This window comes from Microtus pennsylvanicus, chromosome 7, assembly GCF_037038515.1.
Source record: "Microtus pennsylvanicus isolate mMicPen1 chromosome 7, mMicPen1.hap1, whole genome shotgun sequence".
In the NCBI taxonomy this organism is placed as follows: Eukaryota; Metazoa; Chordata; class Mammalia; order Rodentia; family Cricetidae; genus Microtus; species Microtus pennsylvanicus.
Window position 1 is genome coordinate 62,990,832 of NC_134585.1, and position 26,256 is coordinate 63,017,087.

The 26,256-nt window shown below is 45.6% G+C and overlaps 1 protein-coding gene across 1 annotated transcript; it reads right to left on the reverse strand.

Moving 5' to 3' along the window:
• Positions 1-2,278: 2,278 nt before the first annotated feature.
• On the reverse strand, positions 2,279-5,901 carry LOC142854022 (regucalcin-like). Its single transcript, XM_075979163.1, has 6 exons — positions 5,559-5,901; positions 4,937-5,125; positions 4,064-4,279; positions 3,642-3,773; positions 2,745-2,899; positions 2,279-2,495 (listed from the first exon to the last, which is right to left on the reverse strand). The coding sequence occupies exons 1-6, from the start codon at positions 5,899-5,901 to the stop codon at positions 2,445-2,447; spliced, it is 1,086 nt and encodes a 361-aa protein (XP_075835278.1). The 3' UTR covers positions 2,279-2,444.
• Positions 5,902-26,256: the final 20,355 nt, after the last annotated feature.

Sequence of the window (26,256 nt, forward strand, 5' to 3'; positions counted from 1 at the left end):
CAGGTGACCTCACCCTGACCCCAGAAGGGAACTGAGGTTGCCTGCTTGCCAAGTCCTAGGGAAGGGGAAAGGAAGGGAGGGGAGGGGAGGAGGTTGCTTGGTCCTCACAGCCCAGGGACTTAAGGGGGCCCAGGGTGGGACCAAGGGTCTGCCCATGGTAAACTTGAAATGCGGGAAAGGGGGGCTGAAACCGCCCCACATGACTGTGAAGCAACATTTCTGCCCAAAGTGCGGAAGAGTCCCCCCCACACAGCCGGGGTCTCCCCACCACAGTGGAAAGGACAAAACCAACTCCATTATGTTCTAGGCCCCAAGGTGGATAACAGCCCAGTTCCCTAGTTCCCTAAACTGGAGCCACTCAGTTCCCCCACAAATGTGACTACCCACTGCAGTAAGAGTCTCCCCCACAGATGTGACTACCCACTGCAGTAAGAGTCTCCCCCACAACCCACAGCATGGACCTCCCATTGCACAAGAGTCTCCCCCCAGCATGGGCTTCCCAGCCCCATTTAATCAGATGCACAACACATCACAGGTAATGCTGACTGAAAAGCAAACAGGCTGAAGATCTGTGCAGTACTGGTATCTAAGTCCTCCTGGGTACTGACTGCCAAACTGCTGAGTACCCTTCTGAGTACTCTCCTGTGTACTCTGTGTCACCTTGCTGAGTATCCTAACCGCCCTGAACCAGCAGAACAGGAAGGACCCACCTATGTCTATTCCTGTCTGGTCAGGATTGTGAAACCCCCAGGGACAAAAGGGGCATGTTGAGGTGAGGCCTGTGCACTTCTCACTTTGTGCACCCTGTCCCCGCACCCTACACCCCTCCCCACACCCTATATCTCTCCCCATACCTCTCCCTGCACCCTCTACCCCTCTCCACACCACTCCCTCCATCCCTCCCTGCACCCCTCCCTGCACCCTACACCCCTCTCCACACCACTCCCTCCATCCTCCCTGCACCCCTCCCTGCACCCTACATCCCTATCCACACCACTCCCTCCATCCCTCTCTGCACCCCTCCCTGCACCCTCTACCCCTCTCCACACCACTCCCTCCATCCCTCCCTGCACCCCTCCCTACACCCCTCTCCACACCACTCCCTCCATCCCTCTCTGCACCCCTCCCTACACCTCTCAGATGTGTTTGCTACTGTGAAACTGACAAATTTCTCTCATGTTTTTCTTCCAACTGTAAAAGTCTTCTAATTATTCAGCCAAGAAGAGGGAGTTCCAGGTCTAGATACAAGGACCCTGCCCTGCAGGGGTCAGTCACCAGAAATATGTGCAATACCCGACAGCTGCCCCTTGGGTGAGAGACTCCCCGTGACACTGCCCATGCTCTGGCGGTCGGAAGACCCCCACGACCCCCTCCCCCGTGACACAGCTGCTGGGCTCCATGGGCTGCATTTCAAGGCAGGCTAAGTGGCCCTGTCCCAGGGTTTACAGGAAACCTGTAATGGCTCAATCTCTTGGGCCTAGAATCCAGGTCAGGCCTTGACACACGGCCTCGTGGGCGTGACATGTGTGATTTACACTGATTTCTCTTTTGTGCTGTAATTAGGACGTGCAGGGCCATAAACATAATTGAGATTGTGCCATGTGGGACTAACAAAGGCAGAGAGCAGAGAGGGAAAGGAGGGGAAAGGGGGAGGGAGGAGGGCCTGTTCGGCTAGCATGACATAGCGTGACACACAAGTGAGGGCCACAGACACAGGCGACCCTAGCCCAGAACTCCTGCTCACCATAGGACAGGCCTGAACCAGTGAGTCTGGGTGTGCACACATGAGAGTATGAATGTGCGCGCCTGGGAAAGTGGGCATGTGTACAAGCGCCTATGTGCATGTATAATGTGTCTGCATGTGTGCATGCCTGTGCATGCCTGTATGTGTGCGTGGATGAGAGTATCTATGTAAGAGTGTATGTCTGCTTGCACAAGCCCATGTGTGCCTGTGCATGTATGTGCTTGTAAGCCTGTAACTTTGTGTGTACGTGAGCATGTGCGTGTAATGTGTGAGCGTGTGGGAGGTCTAGATGAGGCTCTAGCTGCTGCTCATTTGATGCTCCCACCCATCCCCTACCTGAAGATATGTGGGTCTCCTGCCCACCTGTGACGTGTGTTCACAGGCCATGGCGGCCACACCTCCGCCTGGGTGAGTGCACCAGTGTGCAGGTCATGCCAGGGCTTTGCATGTCCTTGTGCACCACCAGCCAGGACCCGTGACCACCCGTGACCCCACTTCCCCACCCACATGAACATGCCCACAAACACACGTCAGTTTACATTACAGCAGCATTTTAAGGTCATGAAGAGGAGGAGGTGTCGATTCCGGAAGGTTACACTGAGGTTGCAGTGGACGGGGTGAGCGAGTCACCGGTCCCGCATTGGAGCAACAGGCGCCTTCCGGACCCTTCTGGGAGGCACAGTTGCACGTGCCTAAGACCTCAGCCCACGAATGGAAAGCATGGGCGGCCGCAAATGCCCAGGCCCGAAACCTGCAAGGGAAGGGGAGGGTAGGTACTGAGCAGAAGTCGGAGGTCACGTCGGAGGACACGTGGGTCAGGAGACCCACCGCTGCAGCTATGGGGGCATCTACGACAGAAGACCCTCCCCCTCCGTGACAGGCTCTCTCTCTCTCTGCCCTCCCACGGGGCTCCCTTCCCATCGGGTTGTGCACCCACAGGGCTCCCCTTCCATGGGGCTTCTCCACATACGGGGCTTGCCCTCACGGAGCTAACCCTCACCTTGAACACGTGTCCGGCCTGGGGCTCCCGCTGCAGCTGCTCAGGGCTCAGCCCATCGGCCGCCGAAGTCACGTACAGTTCCGCATAGTTGGGGCCCCCGAAGCAGCAGGAAGTGACCCTGGACACCGGCAGGTCCAGGGTGCGCAGACAGAAGCCTGTGGGCAGAGGGAGGACCCAGGTCGGCCACCATGCTCCAGGACAGCCCCTGGTCCTTCTGCCCTCCCACCTCACTCCCATCCACACACAGACATGTTCACAGTGCGGGCAGACAGGAGCCTGCAATCAAGCAGAGCCTGCAATGCTCGCACCCTGGCACCCGGACAGCCCCGCCGCTGCCCTCCCCGCTTCCCCGCTCCACTTCACTTCCCTCTTCATCGTACCCTCCCCCACACTCCTACCCCGTCTCCGTCTTCACTGTCCCTCCCTGATCTTCAAAGCTCTTCCCATCCATCTTTACCTCGCCCTTGCCCCCTCTCCCCCATCCTCCGTCTTCACTGTCCACTCATGCAGCCGCCCATAATCTCCCCAAATCCTCAAGACAGGGGTCTCTGGTAGGGTGAAAGTGGAAGATCTCAGGGAAAAGGGATGAGGTCGCAAACCTAGCACATCTCGAGCCCCTGGAGCTCATCAGAGAGGAAGGAAGGACCCTACCAGGTCCTTGGGGGCTTGTAAACCTGACGTCCTCACCCTACACTCCCACTCAGGATGGAGGGTAGGACATTTGAACCTTGCACCCTGACCCTGCCACGCCCAGGGTTCACACACAGTGACGCTGCCGCGCCAAAGACCCACGCATGTGACCCCACCATGCCCAGAAACACGCACCGCCACCCTGCAAAGCACTGGACCACACACTGTGACCTTTCCCAGTACTGTGTGGCTCCTGACGTCACGCACCTGTTTGCGGGTCTACTTGGATGACCTTGCCACCATCGATACAGGCCACCCACAGTGTCCCTGCGCTGTCCACGCACAGACCGTCAGGCATGGCCCGACCCCGCGGCAGCTGGTACACAAGTCGGCGGTTCTCTGTGAGACAGGGACACGCATGGCCACTCAGGGAAAGAGAGGCCTCTCTACAGGACTGCCTGGGGCCATGGGCACAGGGACAGAGGTACACCTGTTTGTCCTCAGGTTACGTAGCCCCTCGCTTCAGCCTGTCCCCGAGTCCCGTAGTCTGTCCTCGAGTCCCACCATCTGTACCCCAAATCCCGCGATCTGTACCCCGAGTTCTGTGATGTGTTCCCTGAGTCCCATGGTCTGTCCCCAGGTCTGTCTCCCTGTCTCCCGAGTGAGTCCCAGGTGGACTCTGCGCTCACTGATGGTGCCAGCCTGCATGTCATAGTCATACGCGTGCACCGCGTAGTCCAGGCTGTCCACGTGGTAGAAGGTGCGGTGGTCAGCAGACCAGTCCAGCCCGTTGGGGATGCCAAGCCGGTCGGCCAGGCACAGCACCGAGTGGTTCTCCTGCAGTGAGTACAGCGAGCCCTGGGCGGGCTCCCACACACCGGGTGCAGAGGGCTCGGGCATGGTGCCTGCAGGGGGCAGAGAGCAGAAGGCAGAAACGTTTGAATGCCTCCCGCCACCCTGCCAAGCACTCTGGGTGACAATGACTTGACAGACAGCAGAGGAGACCTCAGAGATGGAGGGCCAGGGCCACCAGCCAAGTATAGCATGGTCACTGGGAGCTGGAAGGTGCGGGAAGCACCCTCTCCGGGCCGGTGGGGGTTTGCGACCCCAACTCTGGGCCCAATATTTATTTCCTTCTCAGTCCCGGGCACGTGGGCGGGGCCCTCACTGACACTCAGGTGTCCCTCTCAGGCTCCAGTCTGCAAGTCTGTCGCTACTGAGCCTTGGGATACTGAATGTAGTACTAAGCCTTGGGGAACTGAGCCCTGGTATCCTGAACCTTGGGGTACTGAGCCCTGCGGTACTGAGCCTTGGGGTACTGAGCCTTGGTGAGTCCTGGGGTACTGAGCTCTGGGGTCCGTCTGGGTGACCGGGTGTTCCGGGGTCTCAGCGGGAGCTGGGTGTGTTTGCCCAAGAGGGGGGAGGGTAGGAAGGGGAAAAGGGCGGGGCAGGGCAACTGGATCCCTGGTCTCCTTGGAGAAGCACCTGGATTCGGAACCCTCCGCACCCCACCCCCACCACAACCTTCTTGACCATGTGGCCACAGTCCCTTCGGTGCTCACCTGCCACGAACCTCCCCGCGGGGTCAGCCTTGCCATCATTGAACCGGTTGTGTGGCCTGTGTCTGTCCAGCTGTGCCACCCATGTCACCTGCTGCGAATCCCAGTCCAGGAGGCCCAGGCGGGTGCCAGCGGCCACCACATAGCTGCCCTTTTCCCGGCCGCGCAGGGCCACGCAGCCCACGCGGTGTCCTAGGGAGCAGAGGGTGGGGGGCCACGGACTGGGTGGGTGAGCAGCCTCGGACGGGGTGGGTGAGGGGACAGAGGGCTGGGGGACATGGACGATGTGGGTCAGGAGTCAGCAGCTCCACGTCCCAGGGCTCCCCAAAGCGCCCAGGGCTTTCACCCAAGGCCCAGGACTCCTCCCCACTACCCTGAGGCCTACCTCTGCTGCTCCCCCAGCCGCACCTGTGTCTCTCACTCAGCCAGGTTCACTGCTTGCACTGGCATGCTGGGGAGGGCACCCCCCCACCAAGGCCCAGGATCTCCTCTCCCCTTTACCCACCCACAACCTGTTGCTCTCACTCCCCACCCAGTGGTCTCCTCCTAGCACTCCCCACTCTTCTCCCCTCACACCCCTTGCCACTCCTTCTAGAATTCCCCCAGAGCCTTTGACTTTACTCACCCAGGCTCACTGCCTGCACCTGCCCACTGTGCGGGCTCCAGCGGCACACAGTCTGCGCGTGGATGTCCACATAAACTAGCTGTCCTGTCGCCTCCTCCCACACAGGACATTCACCCATCCTGTGCCTCTCGGTGACCACTGCCTGAACGTCAGCCCTGGGGGACGCCATAGCACCCGGAGAGGCTGCGGGATAAACTGTACCTGCCAGGACAGGTCCCCTTTCTCCACCTGAGTCAGCACTGGACCCAGGGAGAGCATAGGGCTGACACACCAGCCCTGCCAGGGCCTTTGCTGGGATAAGAGGTGCCCAGGAGCTCCTCATTCCCCCAGGAAGGTCCCTCATGCCCCCAAGAGGCCGCTATGTCCCCAGGGACGTCCAGAAGCCTCCCATGTCCAGAGAAGACCCCCCCCCCCATGCTCCCAGGAAGGCCTAGGAATTCCCAAATCCCTAGGATGGCTCAGGAGCCCCCTCACGCCCCACCTGAAGCCCTGGTAGTTACCCAGCTACCTGCACCTCTTGTGGCCTCTCAGCTCCCAGGGTTTAGACCTCACCTGGAGCCTCTGTAGCTGGAGGTTGCTTTGGGTGGTGTCCGCCACTCCTGCCTCCCAACCCTCCCCTTTGTCCTCTGCCAAGGCCTGTGCTGGAGGGCGGTGCTGTTCCTCTGCCTATTGCAACCCCAGGAGCTTCTTGGCAGCCTCAACCAGGGCAGCACAGGGCCCCCCTACTGGCCAGGAGGCCCTGTGCGCAGCAGGAGATGCATACATACAACAGGAGACCACTGTGTGCAGCAGGAATGCACCATATACAGCAGGAGTCCCATGTGTACCTCAGGAAATGAATATGGGCTCGACCGGCACCCCAGCATTTCCTCAGCAGCTGCTGCAGGTGTGTCCTGTGTTTTCTGCGCCCCTGTGATCTCTGTGCACTAGAGCTTTCTGTTACAGACTCTGCTATGGGCGGCCTCCTGTGGGTGGGTGCACAGTGCTTCACACATATGTGACACACGATTGGCATGCATGCATGACACACACATCACAATGTGCATGACGCTGGCCAGGTCTTGTGTGGGTAGTTGCACAGGGCTCTATACATGTGTGACATACATCTCACATACATGCATAACACATATCACATTCACTTGCATGACACACAAATCACACATGGTCATGGCACACATTACATCACACACACGACATGTCACACAGTGCAGAACACATAACAGCATATGACACACATCACACAAGCATATGACACATCACACATGTGCATGACACTCATCACACAAGCGAAAGACAAATCAAACACGCACATAAAACACTTATGACACATGACAAACATATCACATGCATGCATAACACATATGATGCACATCACACATAGGACACATGAACAGGCCAGAACATTCACAACTGCCAATGACCAAGGAGGTTATGCAGAGTCCAAGTTATGTGTGACTGTGTGATATCAGCAGGGGACCCTGCCCCTCAGAAGATGACCCTGCCCTCTGTAGGTAAACCTTCCACTCAGTAGGTAATCCTGCCCCTCAGCAAAAGATCTGTCTTTCAATAGGTACCCTGCCTCTTGGTAGGTGACCCTGCCTTCAGTATGTGACCCTGGTCCTCAGTAGGTGATGCTGTCCCTGAGTAGGTGGCCTGCATCTTTAGCAGTTACCCTTTGCCCTCAGTAGTTGACTGTCATTCTGTGGATATCCCGGCCTTCAACAGGTGACTCTGTCAATCTGCGGCTGTCCTGGGTCCTCTGCAGCTGTCCTGTGTCTGAGCAGGTGGCCATGATCTTCTGCAGGTGTCCTGTGCTGTCCACAGTTGACCATGGTACTCAGGAGGTGACCTTGCCTCTCTGCAGGTATTCTGTGTCCTCATAGGTGTCCTGTGCCCTCAGGATGTGACCCTGCCTTTCTGCAGCTGTCTTATGTCTTTATTAGATGGCCCTGATATTCTGCAGATATTCTGTGGCTGAGTGGGTGCCCTTGCCCTTCAGCAGATACTGTGTGCTCTCACCAGGTAGCTGTGAATCTCAGAAGAAGGCCCTGTTCCTTAAGATGTGTCCTGTGAAAGTGTCCTGCTACTTTGCAGATGTCTTTTCTCTGTACATGTTCTGTGCCCTCAGCAGGTACTACTGCCCCTCAAAAGGTGCCCTTACTCTTCTGCAGATGTCCTGTGACTTTTGTAGGTATCCTGTGCCCTTAACAGGTGGCCCTGGTTATTTTCTAGTGCTTGTGTCCTTAGCAGGTGACCCTGTCCCTTTGCAGGTGGCTCTGATACTTAACAGGCATCCTTTGCCCTGGGCAGTTGGCCCCCCCCTTCTTCAGGTGTCCTGTGCCATAAACATTTGTTCCTGCCTGTTCTTCAGGTGTTATAGGACCTCTGTAGGTGTCCTATGTCATCAACAACTGGCTGTGTCCTTTTGTAGGTGTCTTACGTCCTCAGCAGGTGGCTCTGTCCTTCTGCAGTTGTCCTGGGTTGTCAACAGGTTGCCCTACTCTTTCGAAGATGTCCTATGTCTTCTGCATGTGACTCTCACCTTAAGCAGGTGGCCCTTGTCCTTAATAGCTGTCGTGTGGCCTTAACAGTTGACCATGCCCATTTGCAGGTGTTTTTGGGTCCTCTGAATGTGTTCTGTGCCTTCAGCAGGCATCCAGACCCCACAGTAGGTGGCCCTGGTCTTTAACAGCTGTCCTGTGCCTTCACCAGTTCATTCGGACATTTTGCAACTGTCCTGAGTCCTGTGTAGGTGTCCCATGCCCTTAACAGGCAGCTCTTCCCTTCTGAAGATGTTCTGTGCCTTCATTAGGAAACCTTGCCCCTCTGAATGTGTTCTCTGTCCTCTGCAGTTTAGAACCTAACATAACCCGAACCCTAACCCTACCCTAACTCCTACCTCTACCCCTAAACCTGATGAGTGTTTGTACCAGAGGGCACTGTAGAACACAAGGGGTCAAAACTGTAAAGATATTCAATAGAATTTCAAATAAAAACCAATGTAGATTAACAACAAACAGGTTCTCCTTTTTATATGAAATTGCTTTAAAAATTATGCTGTAAAATGATTTTCCTTGAATCTATCCTTTTCAGCAACTGGAAAAAGTACCTACTATGTAATAAAAAGAACTTCTGGAGGCAACAAGACAAGGTTATCCATTCGCTACATTATCTATTCAATACAGTACTTGAGATTACTGCTAGAGCAGTAAGACAACAAAGGGAGATAAAGAACAATACTAGCTTCATTTGAAAAAGCAAAATACCCAGGATAGTGGAATCCTGTACAATAAAGGAATTTCTGGAAGCATCATAATCCCTGACTTCAAACTCTATTACAGAGCTACAGTACTGAAAACAGCATGCTATTGGTATAAAATCAGACAGGAGAAACAATAGAACCAAATCAAAGACCCAGATATCAATCCATACACCTATGAATACCTGATTTCTGACAAAGAAGCAAAAATATAAAATGGAGAAAAAGAAAGAATATTCAACAACTTGTGCTGGCATAACTGGGTATCAATATGAAGAATGAAAATAAATTCATATATATTGTCATACACAAAACTGAAATTCAAAGAGATCAAAAACCTCAACATAAAAGCCAACCACACTAAACCTCATAGAAGAGAAAGTAGGAAGTACACTCGAATGCACTGGCACAGGAGACCACTTCCTAAATATAACCCCAATAGCATAGCCATTAAGAGAAAAACAATTAATAAACGAGACCTCCTGAAACTGAGAAGTTCTTTAAAGCAAAAAACATGGTCAACAAGACAAAACAACAGCCTACAGAATGGGAAAAGATCTCCACCAGCCCAACATCATACAGAGGGTAAGCCCCAAAATATACAAAGAATTTAAGAAATTGGTCATCAAAGAACAAATAATCCAATAAAAATGGGCAAGAGACTTAAACAGAAAATTATCAACAGAGGAATCTAAAATGGCTGAAAGATACTCAAGGAAATGTTCAACATCCTTAGCTATCAGAAAAATGCAAATCAAAACAACTATGAGATTCCATCTTCACCTGTCACAATGGCTAAGATCAAAAACACTGATGACAACTTATGCTGGAGAGAATGGGGTTAAAGAAATACTCCTCCATTGCTGGTGGGAGAACTGCAAACTTTTATATAACACAATTTTAAAATTCTTTGAGAATTTCATCCATGCATTCAGTGTATTTTGATTATATTTCCATTCATTCCTTGCAAATGGTTTCTAGTCATTCTCTTAATTCCAGTATTCCTAAATTTATGCCCTTTTTTTGCTTTAAATAATCTACCTAGGGCAACATTGCATGCCCATATGCTCATGTGTTAGAGCCAGCCCTACTACCTGGAATCAGCAACCTAAATTTACCCGACTTTTCCTCTTCTGGAAGCCATCAAATACCACAAGCTTCTAAATTAGGATGGGGGACAGTGAGCCCCTTTCTTTACTGATTTGACCTTCGAATTCATGAGTACAGTAGTCCTGTCATGTCCAGAAGGTGCTGTTTTATTTTAAGCTTTGTAATATGCTACAAGAATTTCAGAGATATCAAACTTTATATAAAATATGATGAAGTTTTGACAGATATTCTGAAGAAAATGTGTAATGTTCTTAATTTGACTGATTGTATTCTCACATGAGTTATCATTAATTAATCAAGGGAGTACCATATCATGAATCTGACTATGGCTTCATATATTTGAAAATGTTTGATATAATTTAATTCCTACTCCATAATTTCTAAAATGGAGAGCCCGAAACTGAATGTGACAAAATACCACTTAGCTGAGCCTAGATCCCAGCTCTTGATACTTCAGATAGCCATGATTACATTTGATGCTTGAAAGCTGGTCAGTCGATATTTGGGGCATGATTTTGAGTTTACCATTTTCTGGTGTCCTCTTCAATTTCTTTCTTCAAAGACTTAAAGTTCTTGTCAAATAGATCTTTCACTTCTTTGGTCAGAGTTACCCCAAGATATTTTATGCTATTTGTGGCTATGGTGAAAGGTGATTTCCCTCTCTGCTTCCTTATTCTTAGTGTATAGGAAGGAAACTGATTTTTTGGAGTTGATCTTGTATCCTGCCCCATTAATAAGGTGTTTATCAGCTGTAGGAGTTTTTGGGGTTGCTTATGTATACTATCATATCATCTGCAAATAACGAAAGTTTAACTTCTTACTTTCCAATACGAATCCCCTTGATTCCCTTATGTTGTCTTATTGCTATTGCTAGAACTTCCAGCACTATATTGAAGAGGTATGGAGAGAGTGGATAGCCTTGTCGTGTTCCTGATTTTAGTGGGATGGCTTTGAGTTTTTCTCCATTTAATTTAATGTTGGCTGTAAGCTTGCTGTAAATAGCTTTTATTATATTTAGGTATGACCCTTGTATCCCTAATCTCTCCAAGACCTTTATCATAAAGGGGTGTTGAATTTTGTCGAATGCTTTTTCAGCATCTAATGAAATGATCATATGGTTTTTTTTCTTTCAATTTATTTTTTTTTAATTTATTTATTTATTTTTTTTTAGATTTTTTTATTGATAAAAGAAGAATAAAGAAAAAAAAAAACAAATTTCCACCTCCTCCCAGCCTCCCCTTTCCCTTCCCCTCCTCCCACTCTTCTCCCCCTCCTCCCACTCTTCTCCCCCTCCTCCCACCCCTCTCCCCTTCCCCCCACTCCTCTCCCCCTCTCTCTCCAGTCCAAAGAGCAGTCAGGGTTCCCTGCCCTGTGGTAAGTCCTAGGTCCTCCCCCCTCCGTCCATATCTAGGAAGGTGAACATCCAAACTGGCTAGGCTCCCATCAAGCCAGCAGATTGCATAGGATCAAAACTGCGTGCCATTGTCCTTGGCGTCTCATCAGCCCTCATTGTTCGTCATGATCAGAGAGTTCAGTTTTATCCCATGCTTTTTTTGGTAATAGTCCAGCTGGCCTTGGTGAGCTCCCAGTAGATCAGCTCCACTGTCTCAGTGGGTGGGTGCACCCCTCGTGGTCCCGACTTCTTTGCTCATGTTCTCCCTCCTTCTGCTCCTCATTGGGACCTTGGGAGCTCAGTCCAGTGCTCCAGTGTGGGTCTCTGTCTCTATCTCCATCCATCGCCAGATGAAAATTCTAAGATGATATGCAAGATATTCGTCAGTATTGCGCTAGGATAGGATCATTTCAGGTTCCCTATCCTCAGCTGCCCAAGGAACTAACTGGGGACCTCAGCTTGGGCACCTGGGAGCCCCTCTAGGGTCAATTCTCCTGCCCACCCTAGAGTGGGTCCCTTAGCTTAGAATTGTGGTTCCGTGCTCCCCTATCCAACCTTCCTTTATCCCGATCCTCCAATTTCCCCAAGTCCACCCTCCTTCCCTTCTACCTTTTCTCTCCCCATCTCCCCTTACCCCCTTCCCACCCCACCCCCAAGATCCCACTTTTCTCCCCGGCAATTTTGTCTACTTCCCTTATCCAAGAGGATAACGATATGTTTTTCCTTGTGTTCACCTTCTTACTTAGCTTCTTTAGGTTCGCCAATTGTAGATTCTGTGACCCCTATTTATGGCTAGAAACCAATTATGAGTGAGTACATCCCATGTTCTTCTTTTTGGGTCTGGGATACCTCACTCAGGATAGTGTTTTCTATTTCCTTCCATTTGCATGCAAAATTCGAGAAGTCATTGTTTTTTACCGCAGCGTAGTACTCTAATATGTATATATCCCATACTTTCTTCATCCATTCTTCCATTGAAGGGCATCTAGGTTGTTTCCAGGTTCTGGCTATTACAAATAATACTGCTATGAACATAGTTGAACAAATGCTTTTGACATGTGATAGAGCATCTCTTGGGTAAATTCTCAAGAGTGGTATTGCTGGGTCCAGGGGTAGGTTGATCCCGAATTTCCTGAGAAACCGAAACACTGACTTCCATAGTGGTTGCACAAGATTGCATTCCCACCAGCAATGGATGAGGGTACCCCTTCCTCCACAGCCTCTCCAGCAAAGGCTATCCTTGGTGTTTTTGACTTTAGCCATTCTGGCAGGTGTAAGATGGTATCTCAAAGTTGTTTTGATTTGCATTTCCCTGATTGCTAAGGAAATTGAGCACGACCTTAAGTATCTTTTGGCCATTTGAAGTTCTTCTGTTGAGAATCCTCTGTTCAGTTCAGTGCCCCATTTTTTAATTGGGTTAATTAGCATTTTAAAGTCTAGTTTCTTGAGTTCTCTATATATTTTGGAGATCAGACCTTTGTCTGTTGCGGGGTTGGTGAAGATCTTCTCCCAGTCAGTAGGTTGCCTTTGTGTCTTAGTGACAGTGTCCTTTGCTTTACAGAAGCTTCTCAGTTTTAGTAGGTCCCATTTATTCAATGTTGCCCTTAATGCCTGTGCTTCTGGGGTTATACCTAAGAAGCGATCACCTGTGCCCATCTGTTGTAGGGTATTTCCCACTTTCTCTTCTATCAGGTTCAGTGTGTTCGGGCTGATATTGAGGTCTTTAATCCATTTGGACTTGAGTTTTGTGCACGGTGATAGATATGGGTCTATTTTCATTCTTCTACAGGTTGACATCCAGTTGTGCCAGCACCATTTGTTGAAGATGCTTTCTTTCTTCCATTGTATACTTTTAGCTCCTTTATCGAAAATGAGGTGTTCACAGGTTTGTGGGGTAAAATCCGGGTCTTCTATATGATTCCATTGGTCGACTTCTCTGTTTTTATGCCAGTACCACCCTGTTTTCATTACTGTAGCTCTGTAATAGAGTTTGAAGTCAGGGATGGTAATGCCTCCAGAAGATCCTTTATTGTATAGGATTGTTTTGGCTATCCTGGGTTTTTTGTTTTTCCATATAAAGTTGATTATTGTCCTCTCCAGATCTGTGAAGAATTTTGATGGGATCTTGATGGGGATTGCATTGAATCTATAAATTGCCTTAGGTAGAATTGCCATTTTTACTATGTTGATCCTCCCAATCCAAGAGCAAGGGATGTCCATCCATTTTTTGGTATCCTCATCAATTTCTTTCTTCAATGCCTTAAAGTTCTTGTCAAATAGATCTTTCACTTCCTTGGTTAGATTTACCCCAAGATATTTTATGCTGTTTGTGGCTATTGTGAATGGAGAAGCTTCTCTGATTTCCCTCTCTGCTTCCATATCCTTTGTGTATATGAGGGCGACTGATTTTTTGGAGTTGATTTTGTATCCTGCCACATTACTAAAGCTGTTTATCAGCTGTAAAAGTTCTTTGGTGGAGTTTTGGGGGTCGCTTATGTACACTATCATATCATCTGCGAATAACGAAAGTTTAACTTCTTCCTTTCCAATTCGAATCCCCTTGATCCCATTATGTTGTCTTATTGCTATTGCTAGAACTTCCAGCACTATATTGAAGAGGTATGGCGAAAGTGGACAGCCTTGTCGTGTTCCTGAGTTAAGCGGGATGGCTTTGAGTTTCTCTCCGTTTAATTTGATGTTAGCTGTCGGCTTGCTGTATATAGCTTTTATTATATTTAGGTATGACCCTTGTATCCCTAATCTCTCCAAGACTTTTAACATAAATGGATGTTGAATTTTGTTGAATGCTTTTTCAGCATCTAATGAAATGATCATATGGTTTTTTTCTTTCAGTTTATTTATATGCTGGATTACATTGATAGATTTTCGTATGTTGAACCAGCCCTGCATCTCAGGAATGAAGCCTACTTGATCATAGTGGATAATTTTTCGGATGTGTTCTTGGATTCGGTTTGCCAGTATTTTGTTGAGGATTTTTGCATCGATATTCATGAGTGAGATCGGCCTGTAATTCTCTTTCCTGGTTGAGTCTTTGTGTGGTTTTGGTATCAGAGTAACTGTAGCTTCATAAAAGGAATTTGGTAATGACCCTTCTGTTTCTATATTGTGAAATACATTAAGGAGTATAGGTATTAGGTCTTCTTGGAAGTTCTGGTAGAATTCCGCATTGAAACCATCTGGTCCTGGGCTTTTTTTGGTAGGGAGGTTTTTGATAACCTCTTCTAATTCTTCGCGACTAACAGGTCTATTTAGATTGTTCACCTGGTCCTGATTTAACTTTGGTAAATGATATTTATCTAAGAAAGTATCCATTTCCTTTACATTTTCCAGTTTTGTGGCATATAGGCTTTTGTAGTAAGATCTAATGATTCTCTGAATTTCCTCTGTGTCTGTGGTTATGTCCCCCTTTTCATTTCTGATCTTATTAGTTTGCAAATTCTCTCTCTGCCGTTTGATTAGTTTGGATAGGGGTTTGTCAGTCTTGTTGATTTTCTCCAGGAACCAGCTTTTTGTTTCATTGATTCTTTGGATTGTTCTCTGTGTTTCTATTTTATTGACTTCAGCCCTCAGTTTGATTATTTCCAGTCTCCTACTCCTCCTAGGTGAGTCTGCTTCTTTTTTTTCTAGAGCTTTCAGGTGGGCTGTTAAGTCTCCAATGTGAGCTTTCTCTATTTTCTTTAAGTGGGCACTTAGTGCTATGAACTTTCCTCTTAGGACTGCTTTCATAGTGTCCCATAAGTTTGAGTATGTTGTTTCTTTATTTTCATTGAATTCCAGGAAGACTTTAATTTCTTTCTTTATTTCTTCCTTAATCCAGGTATGGTTCAGTAGTTGGCTGTTCAGTTTCCATGACTTTGTGGGCTTTCCGGGGGTAGCCTTGTTGTTGAATTCTAACTTTAATCCATGGTGATCTGATAAGACACAGGTGGTTAGTAATAATTTTTTGTAACTGTGGATGTTTGCTTTGTTACCGACTATGTGGTCGGTTTTCGAGAAGGTTCCATGAGCTGCAGAGAAGAAGGTGTATTCTTTCCTATTTGGGTGGAATGTTCTATAGATGTCTGTTAAGTCCATTTGTTTCATTACCTCCATTAATTGTCTTATTTCTCTGTTAGGTTTCTGTCTGATTGACCTGTCCATTGGTGAGAGAGGAGTGTTGAAGTCTCCTACTATTAGTGTGTGCGGTTTGATGGCTGCCTTGAATTTTTGCAATGTTTCTTTTATGTACGTGGGTGCTTTTATATTAGGGGCATAGATGTTCAGGATTGAGACTTCATCCTGATGAACTGTTCCTGTTATGAATATAAAATGCCCCTCTCCATCTCTTCTGATTGATTTAAGTTTGAAGTCAACTTTGTTAGAGATTAGTATGGCCACACCTGCTTGTTTCTTAGGTCCATTTGCTTGATAGGCCTTTTCCCAACCCTTTACTCTGAGTAGGTGCCTGTCTTTGTGGTTGAGGTGTGTTTCTTGTAAACAGCAGAATGTTGGATCCTGTTTTCTTATCCAATCTCTTAGCCTGTGCCTTTTTATAGGTGAGTTGAGACCATTGACATTAAGTGATATTAATGACCAGTGGTTGTTAACTCCGGTCATTTTTTTTTTTAGTCGTAGAGTTTGTGTGTATCCCTTCTTTGGTTTGTGCTGATGAAGGGTCTCTAGATGCCTGAGTTATTGTGGTCATTATTGGACTCCTTGGTTAGTGATTTTCCTTCTATTACTTTCTGTAAGGCTGGATTTGTGGCTGCATATTGTTTGAATTTGTTTTTATCCTGGAAAATTTTATTTTCTCCATTTATAGTGAACGAAAGCTTGGCTGGGTATAGTAATCTGGGCTTGCATCCATGGTCTCTCAGTTTCTGCAGTACATCTATCCAGGACCTTCTGGCTTTCATGGTTTCCATGGAAAAGTCAGGTGTAAGTCTGATAGGTTTACCTTTGTAAGTAATTTGGCCTTTTTCCTTTGCCGCTCTTAATATTTTTTCCTTATTCTGAATGCTTTGTGTTTTGATAATTATATGGCGAGGGGATGTTTTTTTTTTTGATCCAGCCTATTCGGTGTTCTGTATGCTTCTTGCACCTTCATAGGTATATCTTTCTTTAGGTTGGGAAAGTTTTTTTCTATAATTTTATTAAATATATTTTCTGTACCGTTGAGCTGCACTTCTTCTCCTTCTTCTACTCCTATTATTCTTAGGTTTGGTCTTTTTATTGTTTCCCAGATTTCCTGAATGTTTTGTGATGAGAGTTTGTTGGACTTGCTGTTTTCTTTGATCATAGTGTTTATTTTCTCTATGGTATCTTCAGAATCTGAGAGTCTTTCTTCTATCTCTTGTATTCTGCTGGTTATGCTTGTTTCTGTAGTCTCTATTCGTTTACCTAGATTTTCCATGTCCAGCCGGCCCTCTGTTTGTGTTTTCTTCTTTGCCTCTATTTCAGTTTTCAAGTCTTGAACTGTTTCCATTATCTGTTTGATTGTTTTTCCTTGGTTTTCTAGGGTATCATTCACTGATTTATTCAATTCTTCAAAGTTTCTGTTATATTTCTCATCCATTTCTATAAGGGCGTTTTTTACATGCTGTTTAAGGGCGTCAATCACTTTCATGAAGTCAATCTTTTCTCCTTCTTGATTAAGGTGTTCATGTCCTTCCGTTGTGAGGTCGCTGGTTTCTGGTGGCTTCATGTTGCTTTTCAGTTTGTTGGGCAAATTCTTGCCTTAGCGTCTGCCCATCTCTTCTTCCAAATACTCCCTTATGGATCTTCTTTTACCAGATCAGGTCTCCTTGCCTACCCAACGCGGCCTCCACAATGTTGGCTCTCCTGGCACCAAGGGATCCGGTCTCCGTGCCCAACCCTGGCTCGTCCCAACGCTGGTTCTCCCCAATGCTGGTTCTCCTGGGGCCGAGAGATCAGGCCTCCGTGCTGGTTGGGCAGCTCGCAAACAAAGCGCCTACCCTGCTGGGTGCAGGCAGGCCACAGAAACAAAGGAACTGCAGCCCGCCTGGGCGGGGGGGGGCGAAGTGGGGGGGGCTCTGGACGGAAGCTGGGTGTGCCAGGAAGAAAGAGGCAGTAACCAGGGAATAGAGGTCCTGCAGAGAGCCCAAGAAAGACAGGAGGCCAAGGGACCCCCGAGATACCCGACCCTGGCTGGCGCCGCGGGCCAGATACTCACCCCAATGCTGGTTCTCCTAGGGCCGAGAGATCAGGCCTCCGTGCTGGTTGGGCAGCTCGCAAACAAAGCGCCTACCCTCCTTGGTGCAGGCAGGCCACAGAAACAAAGGAACTGCAGCCCGCCCGGGCACCCCGAGGACTGGGACCCAGCTCCCAATGCCACGCGCCAAAAGAGGGCAGGGGGGGCCCAAGTGGGGAGGGCTCTGGACGGAAGCTGGGTGTGCCAGGAAGAAAGAGGCAGTAACCAGGGAATAGAGGTCCTGCAGAGAGCCCAAGAAAGACAGGAGGCCAAGGGACCCCCGAGATCCCCGTCCCTGGCTGGCGCCGCGGGCCAGAAACTCACCCCAACACTGGTTCTCCTGGGGCCGAGAGATCAGGCCTCCGTGCTGGTTGGGCAGCTCGCAAACAAAGCGCCTACCCTCCTTGGTGCAGGCAGGCCACAGAAACAAAGGAACTGCAGCCCGCCCGGGCGTCCCGAGGACTGGGACCCAGCTCCCAATGCCACGTGCCAAAAGAGGGCGGGGGGGCCCAAGTGGGGAGGGTTCTGGACGGAAGCTGGGTGGGCCAGGAAGAAAGAGGCAGTAACCAGGGAATAGAGGTCCTGCAGAGAGCCCAAGAAAGACAGGAGGCCAAGGGACCCCCGTGATCCCCGTCCCTGGCTGGCGCCGCGGGCCAGAAACTCACCCCAATGCTGGTTCTCCTGGGGCCGAGAGATCAGGCCCCCGTGCTGGTTGGGCAGCTCGCAAACAAAGCGCCTAGCCCTCCTTGGTGCAGGCAGGCCACAGAAACAAAGGAACTGCAGCCCGCCCGGGCGTCCCGAGGACTGGGACCCAGCTCCCAATGCCACGCGCCAAAAGAGGGCGGGGGGGGCTCTTTCAATTTATTCATATGGTGGATTACATTGATAGATTTGCATATGTTGAACAAGCCCTGCATCTCTGGAATGAAGCCTACTTGATCATAATGGATAATTTTTCTAATGTGTTCTTGGATTCGGTTTGCCAGTATTTTATTGAGAATTTTTGCGTCGATGTTCATGAGTGAGATTGGCCTGTAATTATCTTTCTTGGTTAAGTCTTTGTGAGGTTTTGGTATCAGAGTGACTGTAGCTTCATAAAAGGAATTTGGCAATGACTCTTCTGTTTCTATATTGTGAAATACCTTAAGGAGTATAGGTATTAGCTCTTCTTGGAAGTTCTGGTAGAATTCTGCATTGAAACCATCTGGTCCTGGGCTTTTTTTGGAAGGGAGGTTTTTGATAGCAGCTTCTAATTCTTCGCGACTAACAGGTCTATTTAGATTGTTCACCTGGTCTTGGTTTAACTTTGGTATATGGTACTTATCTAAAAATTGTCCATTTCTTTTACATTTTCCAGTTTTGTGGCATACAGGCTTTTCTAGTAAGATCTAATGATTCTCTGAATTTCCTCTGTGTCTGTGGTTATGTCCCCCTTTTCATTTCTGATCTTATTTATTTGTGTGTTCTCTCTCTGTCGTTTAATTAGTTTGGATAGGGGTTTGTCGATCTTGTTGATTTTCTCCAAGAACCAAGTTTTTGTTTCATTGATTCTTTGGATTGTTTTCTGTGTTTCTATTTTGTTGATTTAAGCCCTCAGTTGGATTATTTCCAGTCTTCTACTCCTCCTGGGCGTGTCTGCTTCTTTTTTTTTTCTAGAGCTTTCAGGTGTGCTGTTAAGTCTCCAATGTATGCTTTTTCTCTTTCTTTAAGTGGGTACTTAGTGCTATGAACTTTTCTCTTAGCACTGCTTTCATCATGTCCCATAGGTTTGAGTATGTTGTCTCTTTATTTTTCATTAATTTCAAGGAAGACTTTAATTTCTTTCTTAATTTCTTCCTTGACCCAGGTGTGGTTCAGTAGTTGGCTGTTCAGTTTCCATGAGTTTGTCGGCTTTCTGTGGGTAGCATTGTTGTTGCCTTCTTACTTTAATCCGTGGTGATCTTATAAGACACAGGTGGACACTGATTTTTTTTTTTGTATCTGTGGAGGTTGACTTTGTTACTGAGTATGTGGTCAATTTTTGAGAAGGTTCCATGAGTTGCAGAGAAGAAAGTATATTCTTTCCTATTTTGGTGGAATGTTCTATAGATGTCTGTTAAGTCTATTTGCTTTATCACCTCCAATAATTCTCTTAATTCTCTATTAGGTTTCTGTCTGATTGACCTGTCCATTTGTATGAGAGGTGTGTTGAAGTCTCCTACTACTAGTGTGTTTGTTTTGATGTCTGCCTTGAGGTCTAGTAAGATTTCTTTTACATAAGTGGGTGCTTTTATATTAGGGGCATAGATATTCAGGACTGAGACTTCATCCTGATGAATTTGAACTGGGTGATCCTGCGACCCCGCAGAAGGGAGAGAGAAGGAAGGAAGCCTCTGGGGGAAGCTGGGATGGGCCAGGGAGAGAGAGGTCATAGCAGATGAGGAGCAGCCCCAGCAGAGGGGAGCAGCCCCAGCAGAAGGGAGCAGCCCCCGCAGGGTGACCGGGGAGTCAAGGGGGTTGGGGAATGCCCCGCTCCGTTTCCTGGGTCCCGCTGCAGTTCAAGAACACTCTCACTACTCAGGAGGGTCTTCAGGGAAAAAACCAGGCTCCCTGTTTGCCAGGGACCTCACCAACAAAAGGCCTACCACTCTGCAGGCCAGCCCATAAAACACCTACTTGAATTAGTTGTAGTGGGACTATCTGCTCTCAGTGTGGGCTTCACTGTTTCAAGCTTGGACCATCAAAAAATATAGGTTCACGTCTGCGCCAGTTTCTGTGCCGCATCTGCACCTTTCTCTGCGCTGCATCTGCCTAGATATGATCCTTGTATCCATAATCTTTCCAAGACCTTTATCATAAAGGGGTGTTGAATTTTGTCAAATGCTTTGTTGGCATCTAATGAAATGATCATATGGTTTTTTCTTTCAGTTTATTTATATGATGGATTACATTGATAGGTTTTTGTATGTTGAACCAGCTCTACATCTCTGGGATAAAGCCTACTTGATCATGGTGGATGATTTTTTTGATGTGTTCTTAGATTTGGTTTGCTAGGATTTTATTGAGAATTTTTGCATCAATGTTCAGGAGTGAGATTGGTCTTTAATTCTTTCTCTTTGTTGAGTCTTTGTGTGGTTTTGGTATCAGGGTAACTGTTGCTTCATCAAAAGAGTTTGGCAATGTCTCTTCTGTTTCTATTATGTGAAACACATTAAGGAGTATAGGTACTAGCTCTTTCTGAAAGATCTGGTAGAATTCTGCATTAAAACAATCTGGCCCTGGACTTTTGTTTGGGGGAGGTTTTTGATGACAGCTTCTATTTCCTCTCAATTTATAGGTCTGTTTGAATTGTTCACCTGGTCTTGATTTAATTTTGGTATATGGTATCTATCTAAAAATTGTCCATTTCTTTTATATTTTCCAATTTTGTGGAGTGCATGCTTTTGTAGTAAGACTTAATGATTTTCTGAATTTCTTCAGTGTCTCTTATGTCTTCCTTTTCATTTCTGATCTTGTTAATTTGAGTGCTCTCTTTCTGCCTTTTGATTAGTTTGAATAGGGGTTTGTCAATCTTGTTGATTTTCAAAGAACCAGCTCTTTGTTTCATTGATGCTTTGAATTCTTTTCTGTATTTCTATTTTGTTGATTTCAGCCCTCAGTTTGATTATTTCCAGTCTTAGGTGAGTCTGCTTCTTATTTCTAGAGCTTTGAGGTGTGCTGTTAAGTCTCTAATGTGAACTTTCTCTGTTTCCTTTAGTTGAGCACTTAGTGCTATGAACTTTCCTCCTATCACTGCTTTCATAGGGTCCCATAAGTTTGGGTATGTTGTGTCTTCATTTTCACTGAATTTAAGGAAGACTTTAATTTTTTCCTTTATTTCTTCCTTACCCAGGGGTGGCTCAGTAGTTGACTGTTCAGTTTAGATGAGTTTGTAGGCTTTCTGGGTATGGTATTGTTGTTAAATTCTAGCTTTACTCCATGGTGATCTGAAAAGACACAGGTGGTTACTCCAAATTTTTTAGCTGTGGATGTTTGCTTTGTTACCGAGTATGTGATCAGTTTTTTAGAAGGTTCCATAAGGTGCTGAGAAGAAGACATATTCTTTCCTATTTGGGTGGAATGTTCTATAGATGTCTGTTAAGTCCATTTGATTCATTACTTCTGTTAGTTCTCTTATTTCTCTGTTAAGTTTCTGTTTGATTGACTTGTCCATTAGGGAGAGAGGAGTGATGAAATCTACTATTAGTGTGTGGGGTTTGATGTGTGATTTGAGTTCTAGTATTGTTTCTTTTACATATGTGGGCGCTTTTATATAAGGGGTATAGATATCCAGGATTGAGACTTCATTTTCCTGAATTGTTCCTGTTATGAATATAAAGTGTCCTTCTCCATCTCTTCTGATTGATTTTAGTTTGAAATCAATTTTGTTAGATATTAGGATAGCCACACCTGCTTGTTTCTTAGATTCATTTGATTAAAAAACCTTTTCTCAGTCCTTTACTCTGAGGTAGTGTCTGTCTTTGAGGTTTAGTTGTGTTTCTTGTAAACAGCACAATGCTTTATCCTGTAATCATATCCATTCTCTTATCTTGCGCCTTTTTATAAGTTAACTCCTATTATTTTTTTGGTGGTAGAGTTTGTGTGTTTCCCTTCTTTGAGTTGTGCTGGTAGAGGGTTATCAGATGTCTCTGCTATTGTGGGTGTTGTCAGCTCCCTTGGGTTGAAATTTTCCTTCTTGTACTTTCTGTTAAGGCTGGGTTTCTAGATACCTATTTTTTAAATCTGTTTTTGTCATGGAATATCGTGTTTTCTCCATCAATATTGAAAGAAAGCTTTGCTGGGTATAGTAGTTTGGGCTTGCATCCATGGTCTCTTAGTGTCTGCAGCACATCTATCCAAGATCTTCTGGCTTTCATGGTTTCCATTGAGAAGTCAGGCATAATTTTGAGAGGTTTATCTTTATATGTTACTTGAACTTTTTTTTTTTTGCTACTCAATAGTATTTCTCTTCTGTATGTTTTTTGTTTTGATTGTTATATGGCACAGGGATTTTTTATCCAGTCTATTTGGTATTCTGTAAGCTTCTTGTACCTTCATAGGAATATCCTTCATTATGTTGGGAAAGTTTTCTTCTATAATTTTGTTGAACATATTTTCTGGGCCTTTAAACTGTAATTCCTCTCCTTCTTCTACCCCTATTATTCTGAGGTTTGGTCTTAACATGGTGTCCCAGATTACTTTGGATATTTTGTCTTAAGAATTTGATGGAGTTGATGTTTTCTTTGATCAATGAGTCTATTTCCTCTATAGTATCTTAGTGTCTGAGATTCTTTCTGCTATCTGTTGTATTCTGTTGGTTATACTTGTCTCTGTAGTTCCTGTTCCTTTACCCAGATTTTTCCATATCCATCCTTCCCTCAGTTTGTGTTTTCTTTATTACCTCCATTTCAGTCTTCAGTCTTGAACTGTTTTCTTTACTTGTTTGCTTGCTTTTTCTTGGTTTTCTTTGGTATCTTTGAAAGATTTATTAATTTCTTCTAACTTTTTGTTTGTCTTCTCTTCCATTTTTTAAGGGAGTTTTTCACTTCCAGTTTATGTTTAAAGTTGATTTCTTCTACTTCCTCTGCGTTAGGGTGTTCAAGTCTTCCTGATGCATGTTCACTGGATTCTGGTGTTACCATGTTGCTTTTCTGGATGTTGGAGACATTCTTGCATTGGCACCTGCCCATCTCGTCCATCAAATGAGGCCAGCAGAGTCTTGGCATCTTGGTCTAATATTTGCTGTGGCTGACTGTGTACTTGAGAGGTTTTCTTGGCCTGCCCTCTCTTAGGTCCCCTCAGCACTGGAGCAGGCTCTCAGATCCCCTCTGCTCTGAATCAGGCTGTGTTATGGGATTCAAGGACCTTGCAGATGAAAAGGCGGGCTTGGGGGCAGTGTGGAATGGGATAAAGAGAGCCAGCAGCAGGGAGCTCAACCTGCTGGATGACCAGAAAAACTTAGGGAATTGGAGGGGGGCTGGATTCAGTCCCCTAGGACTGTCCAGCCCTGTGGCCACTTACTCACTTCTCTGGACCCCCTCAGCATGGGAGCATGGTGATTTTCAGGGTTCTAAGGACTCCAAGACATAAAGGTGGGCTTTGGGGCAGGGTGGGATGGTAGAAAGGAGCCCCTGCAGCAGTAACATTCCCCGCTGGCTCTCTGGACCCATCAACCCTGAAGCAGGCTGTGTTGGGGGATCCAAGGACCTTGCAGATACAAAGGCAAGCCCTTGTACTTTTTTTTAGAGTTTCACACAAAACCTAGAGCTTTAATTTAGAAAGGGGGGGCTAGAATGCCAGGGCTGCCTGGATGACCAGTATTTGTTCCAGTTCACATCACAAATCAGCCTAAAGTGAAAGTTGGATTATTGAGAGACAATTGAAATGGAACTAAATTTGAGGGCTATTTCTGGGCACCTAAAGTCCTAGAATGGTCCAGATTCATAGGGCTACAGCTGCTGAAAGAAAAGTTCTCAGTTGTTCACCCATGCCTCTGTCCAGAATGAAAAAAAGAACAAATGTTCTGAGTTCATCTTCCCTTCAAAAACCACTGATTCTATAGCCTGAAAACTGAATATATTTTTCTCTATCATCTATCTATCTATCTATCTATCTATCTATCTATCTATCTATCATCTATCTATCATCTGTCCATCCATCTATTCATGTACATATACATATCCATCCATCCATCCATCCATCCAGCCACTCATCTACTCCTACCACTTCTGTTCCTCTTTTACTTATCTTTCTTCTTGCACTTCCCTATATAATATCCAGAATATTATATCCATTTTGCCTATCTGAATTTTTATATGGCCTTAGAACACTCTAATTACATTATTGACAAATAAAAACATTTCTCTGTGGGTTTTAGTCTCCATATTTTCCCAAAAAATTTTTTTATAATCAATATCTTCTCTAGCACTCACTTAAATGTAACATTCCTTAGATCTCTGACTCTGTAACCCTAAAAATTTCATGAAAAAATTCTTTGTTAAAAAATGAACGTTGGGCTTAGTAATAGTTTGCAAACACAGCATAATTTGCTTCTTTTTGAATAAAAGTCATTTAGATATAGTGAATTCCATGAGTCCATATATTCAGTTTTTATCAGTTCTTTGCTATGAAGTTCACAATACCTTTTTCTGACTAAAGACATTTTAGTGAGGAGATAAAATCTATAGAGTTTTCAAAATGGAAATGGAAAAATGTGGACAAAACCTGAAAATAAATTTAATCATAAATCAGGGTTATGAAAGATAAAAATCAAGATCATATATGATAGCTGTAATATTCATTAAAATTTCTTAGACCAAAATTCAGTACTCTTGTACACAACTATAATGTAATTCTCTGTTTGGAACAAGGGGAATAGAAGAGAAAAATTCACATTAGAACATGTTTTTGAACCCTAAATTGGCCTTGAAGGAGACTTTGTCAGGAGTACTTCATTTCTCAACTGCTTGAATTACAAAAGACTTTCAAAAAAGTTTCAATGAAACATCCTGCCAAAATTTGGCTCATGAGATTATAGATTCAAGAAAAGATCGACTCGATCTGAGTGATACAGAAGTGGGAAAGTAAGTCACATTCTTACTTCAACCTCCTTGAAATACAGGCTACAAAATCTAATGAAACCTGAGAGAAAATATTTCCTGATATACTGGCTCAAATATTGGAATGCTTAGTTGTCACAAACAAAAGTCTTACAAATACCACAGACTGGCTTAAGATGAATGGTAGGTTTTGCTAATAAAAGTATGTTTAAGAGAAGCCAGTGCTTTATGGCCAATTCACTGGGCATGATGGAGCTATGTAAAATAAAAGGTGGCTTCACCAAGAGCTTCAGAACTGACATGCTGCATTAGTGTATTTGCAGCATCCTTGTTAGAATGTGATCTTCTGTAATCAACTAATATTTTAAGGAAAGGATGAAGTATTGTGAAACAACTTTCCTTTTATGACATGAAATTGTTTACTGTTTTTTTGAGATTATAATTACATTATTTTACTTTCTCTTTCATCCTTGCACACCCTCACTATACTCTTCCTTACTCTCTTTCTAATTTATGACCTCTCTTTCCATTAATTGTTGTTATAATTACAATGTTGTTACTATATATATTATATGCATGTATTTATATATTCTTATAGTTATAAATGTAAATCAATTTTCCTGTATAGCTGGTATGTATATTTTCAGGACTGACCATTTGATACTGGATATCCAACTGGTATTGTATAACTGGTGTGGATAATAAGACTATTTCCTAAAGTCTCAGAATGTTCTATGGAAAGAGAGAAGAGGTTCATAAGACTCAGCAATTAAACCTGAAACTTACAAGATTGACAAGCCTCTTATCATCCCAAGCTTACATAGGTGGTAAGTAAGAACTGAAGAAATGAGAACCTCTGTCTCATTCCATTGAAATCAAATCATGCAGACGTGTTCAGAGTTCTAGTTTTCATGAATCACCCATCCTAATGTGAGCTTTTGTGATTCCAAGCATTCAAGTTATTTATATTCCTATAGGTAATCCTGTACCTATACTCCTGTATTGACATCAATAAACTCATTAATTTGAGGGAATGGAAACTACACAGTCTTCCAGCGAGGCAGACAGAGAAAGGGAGAACTAATAAGTAATAAAAATGGCCAACTTCTACCTTCCTTTTTCTTTTCTATACTGAGACAAAGGCTTAT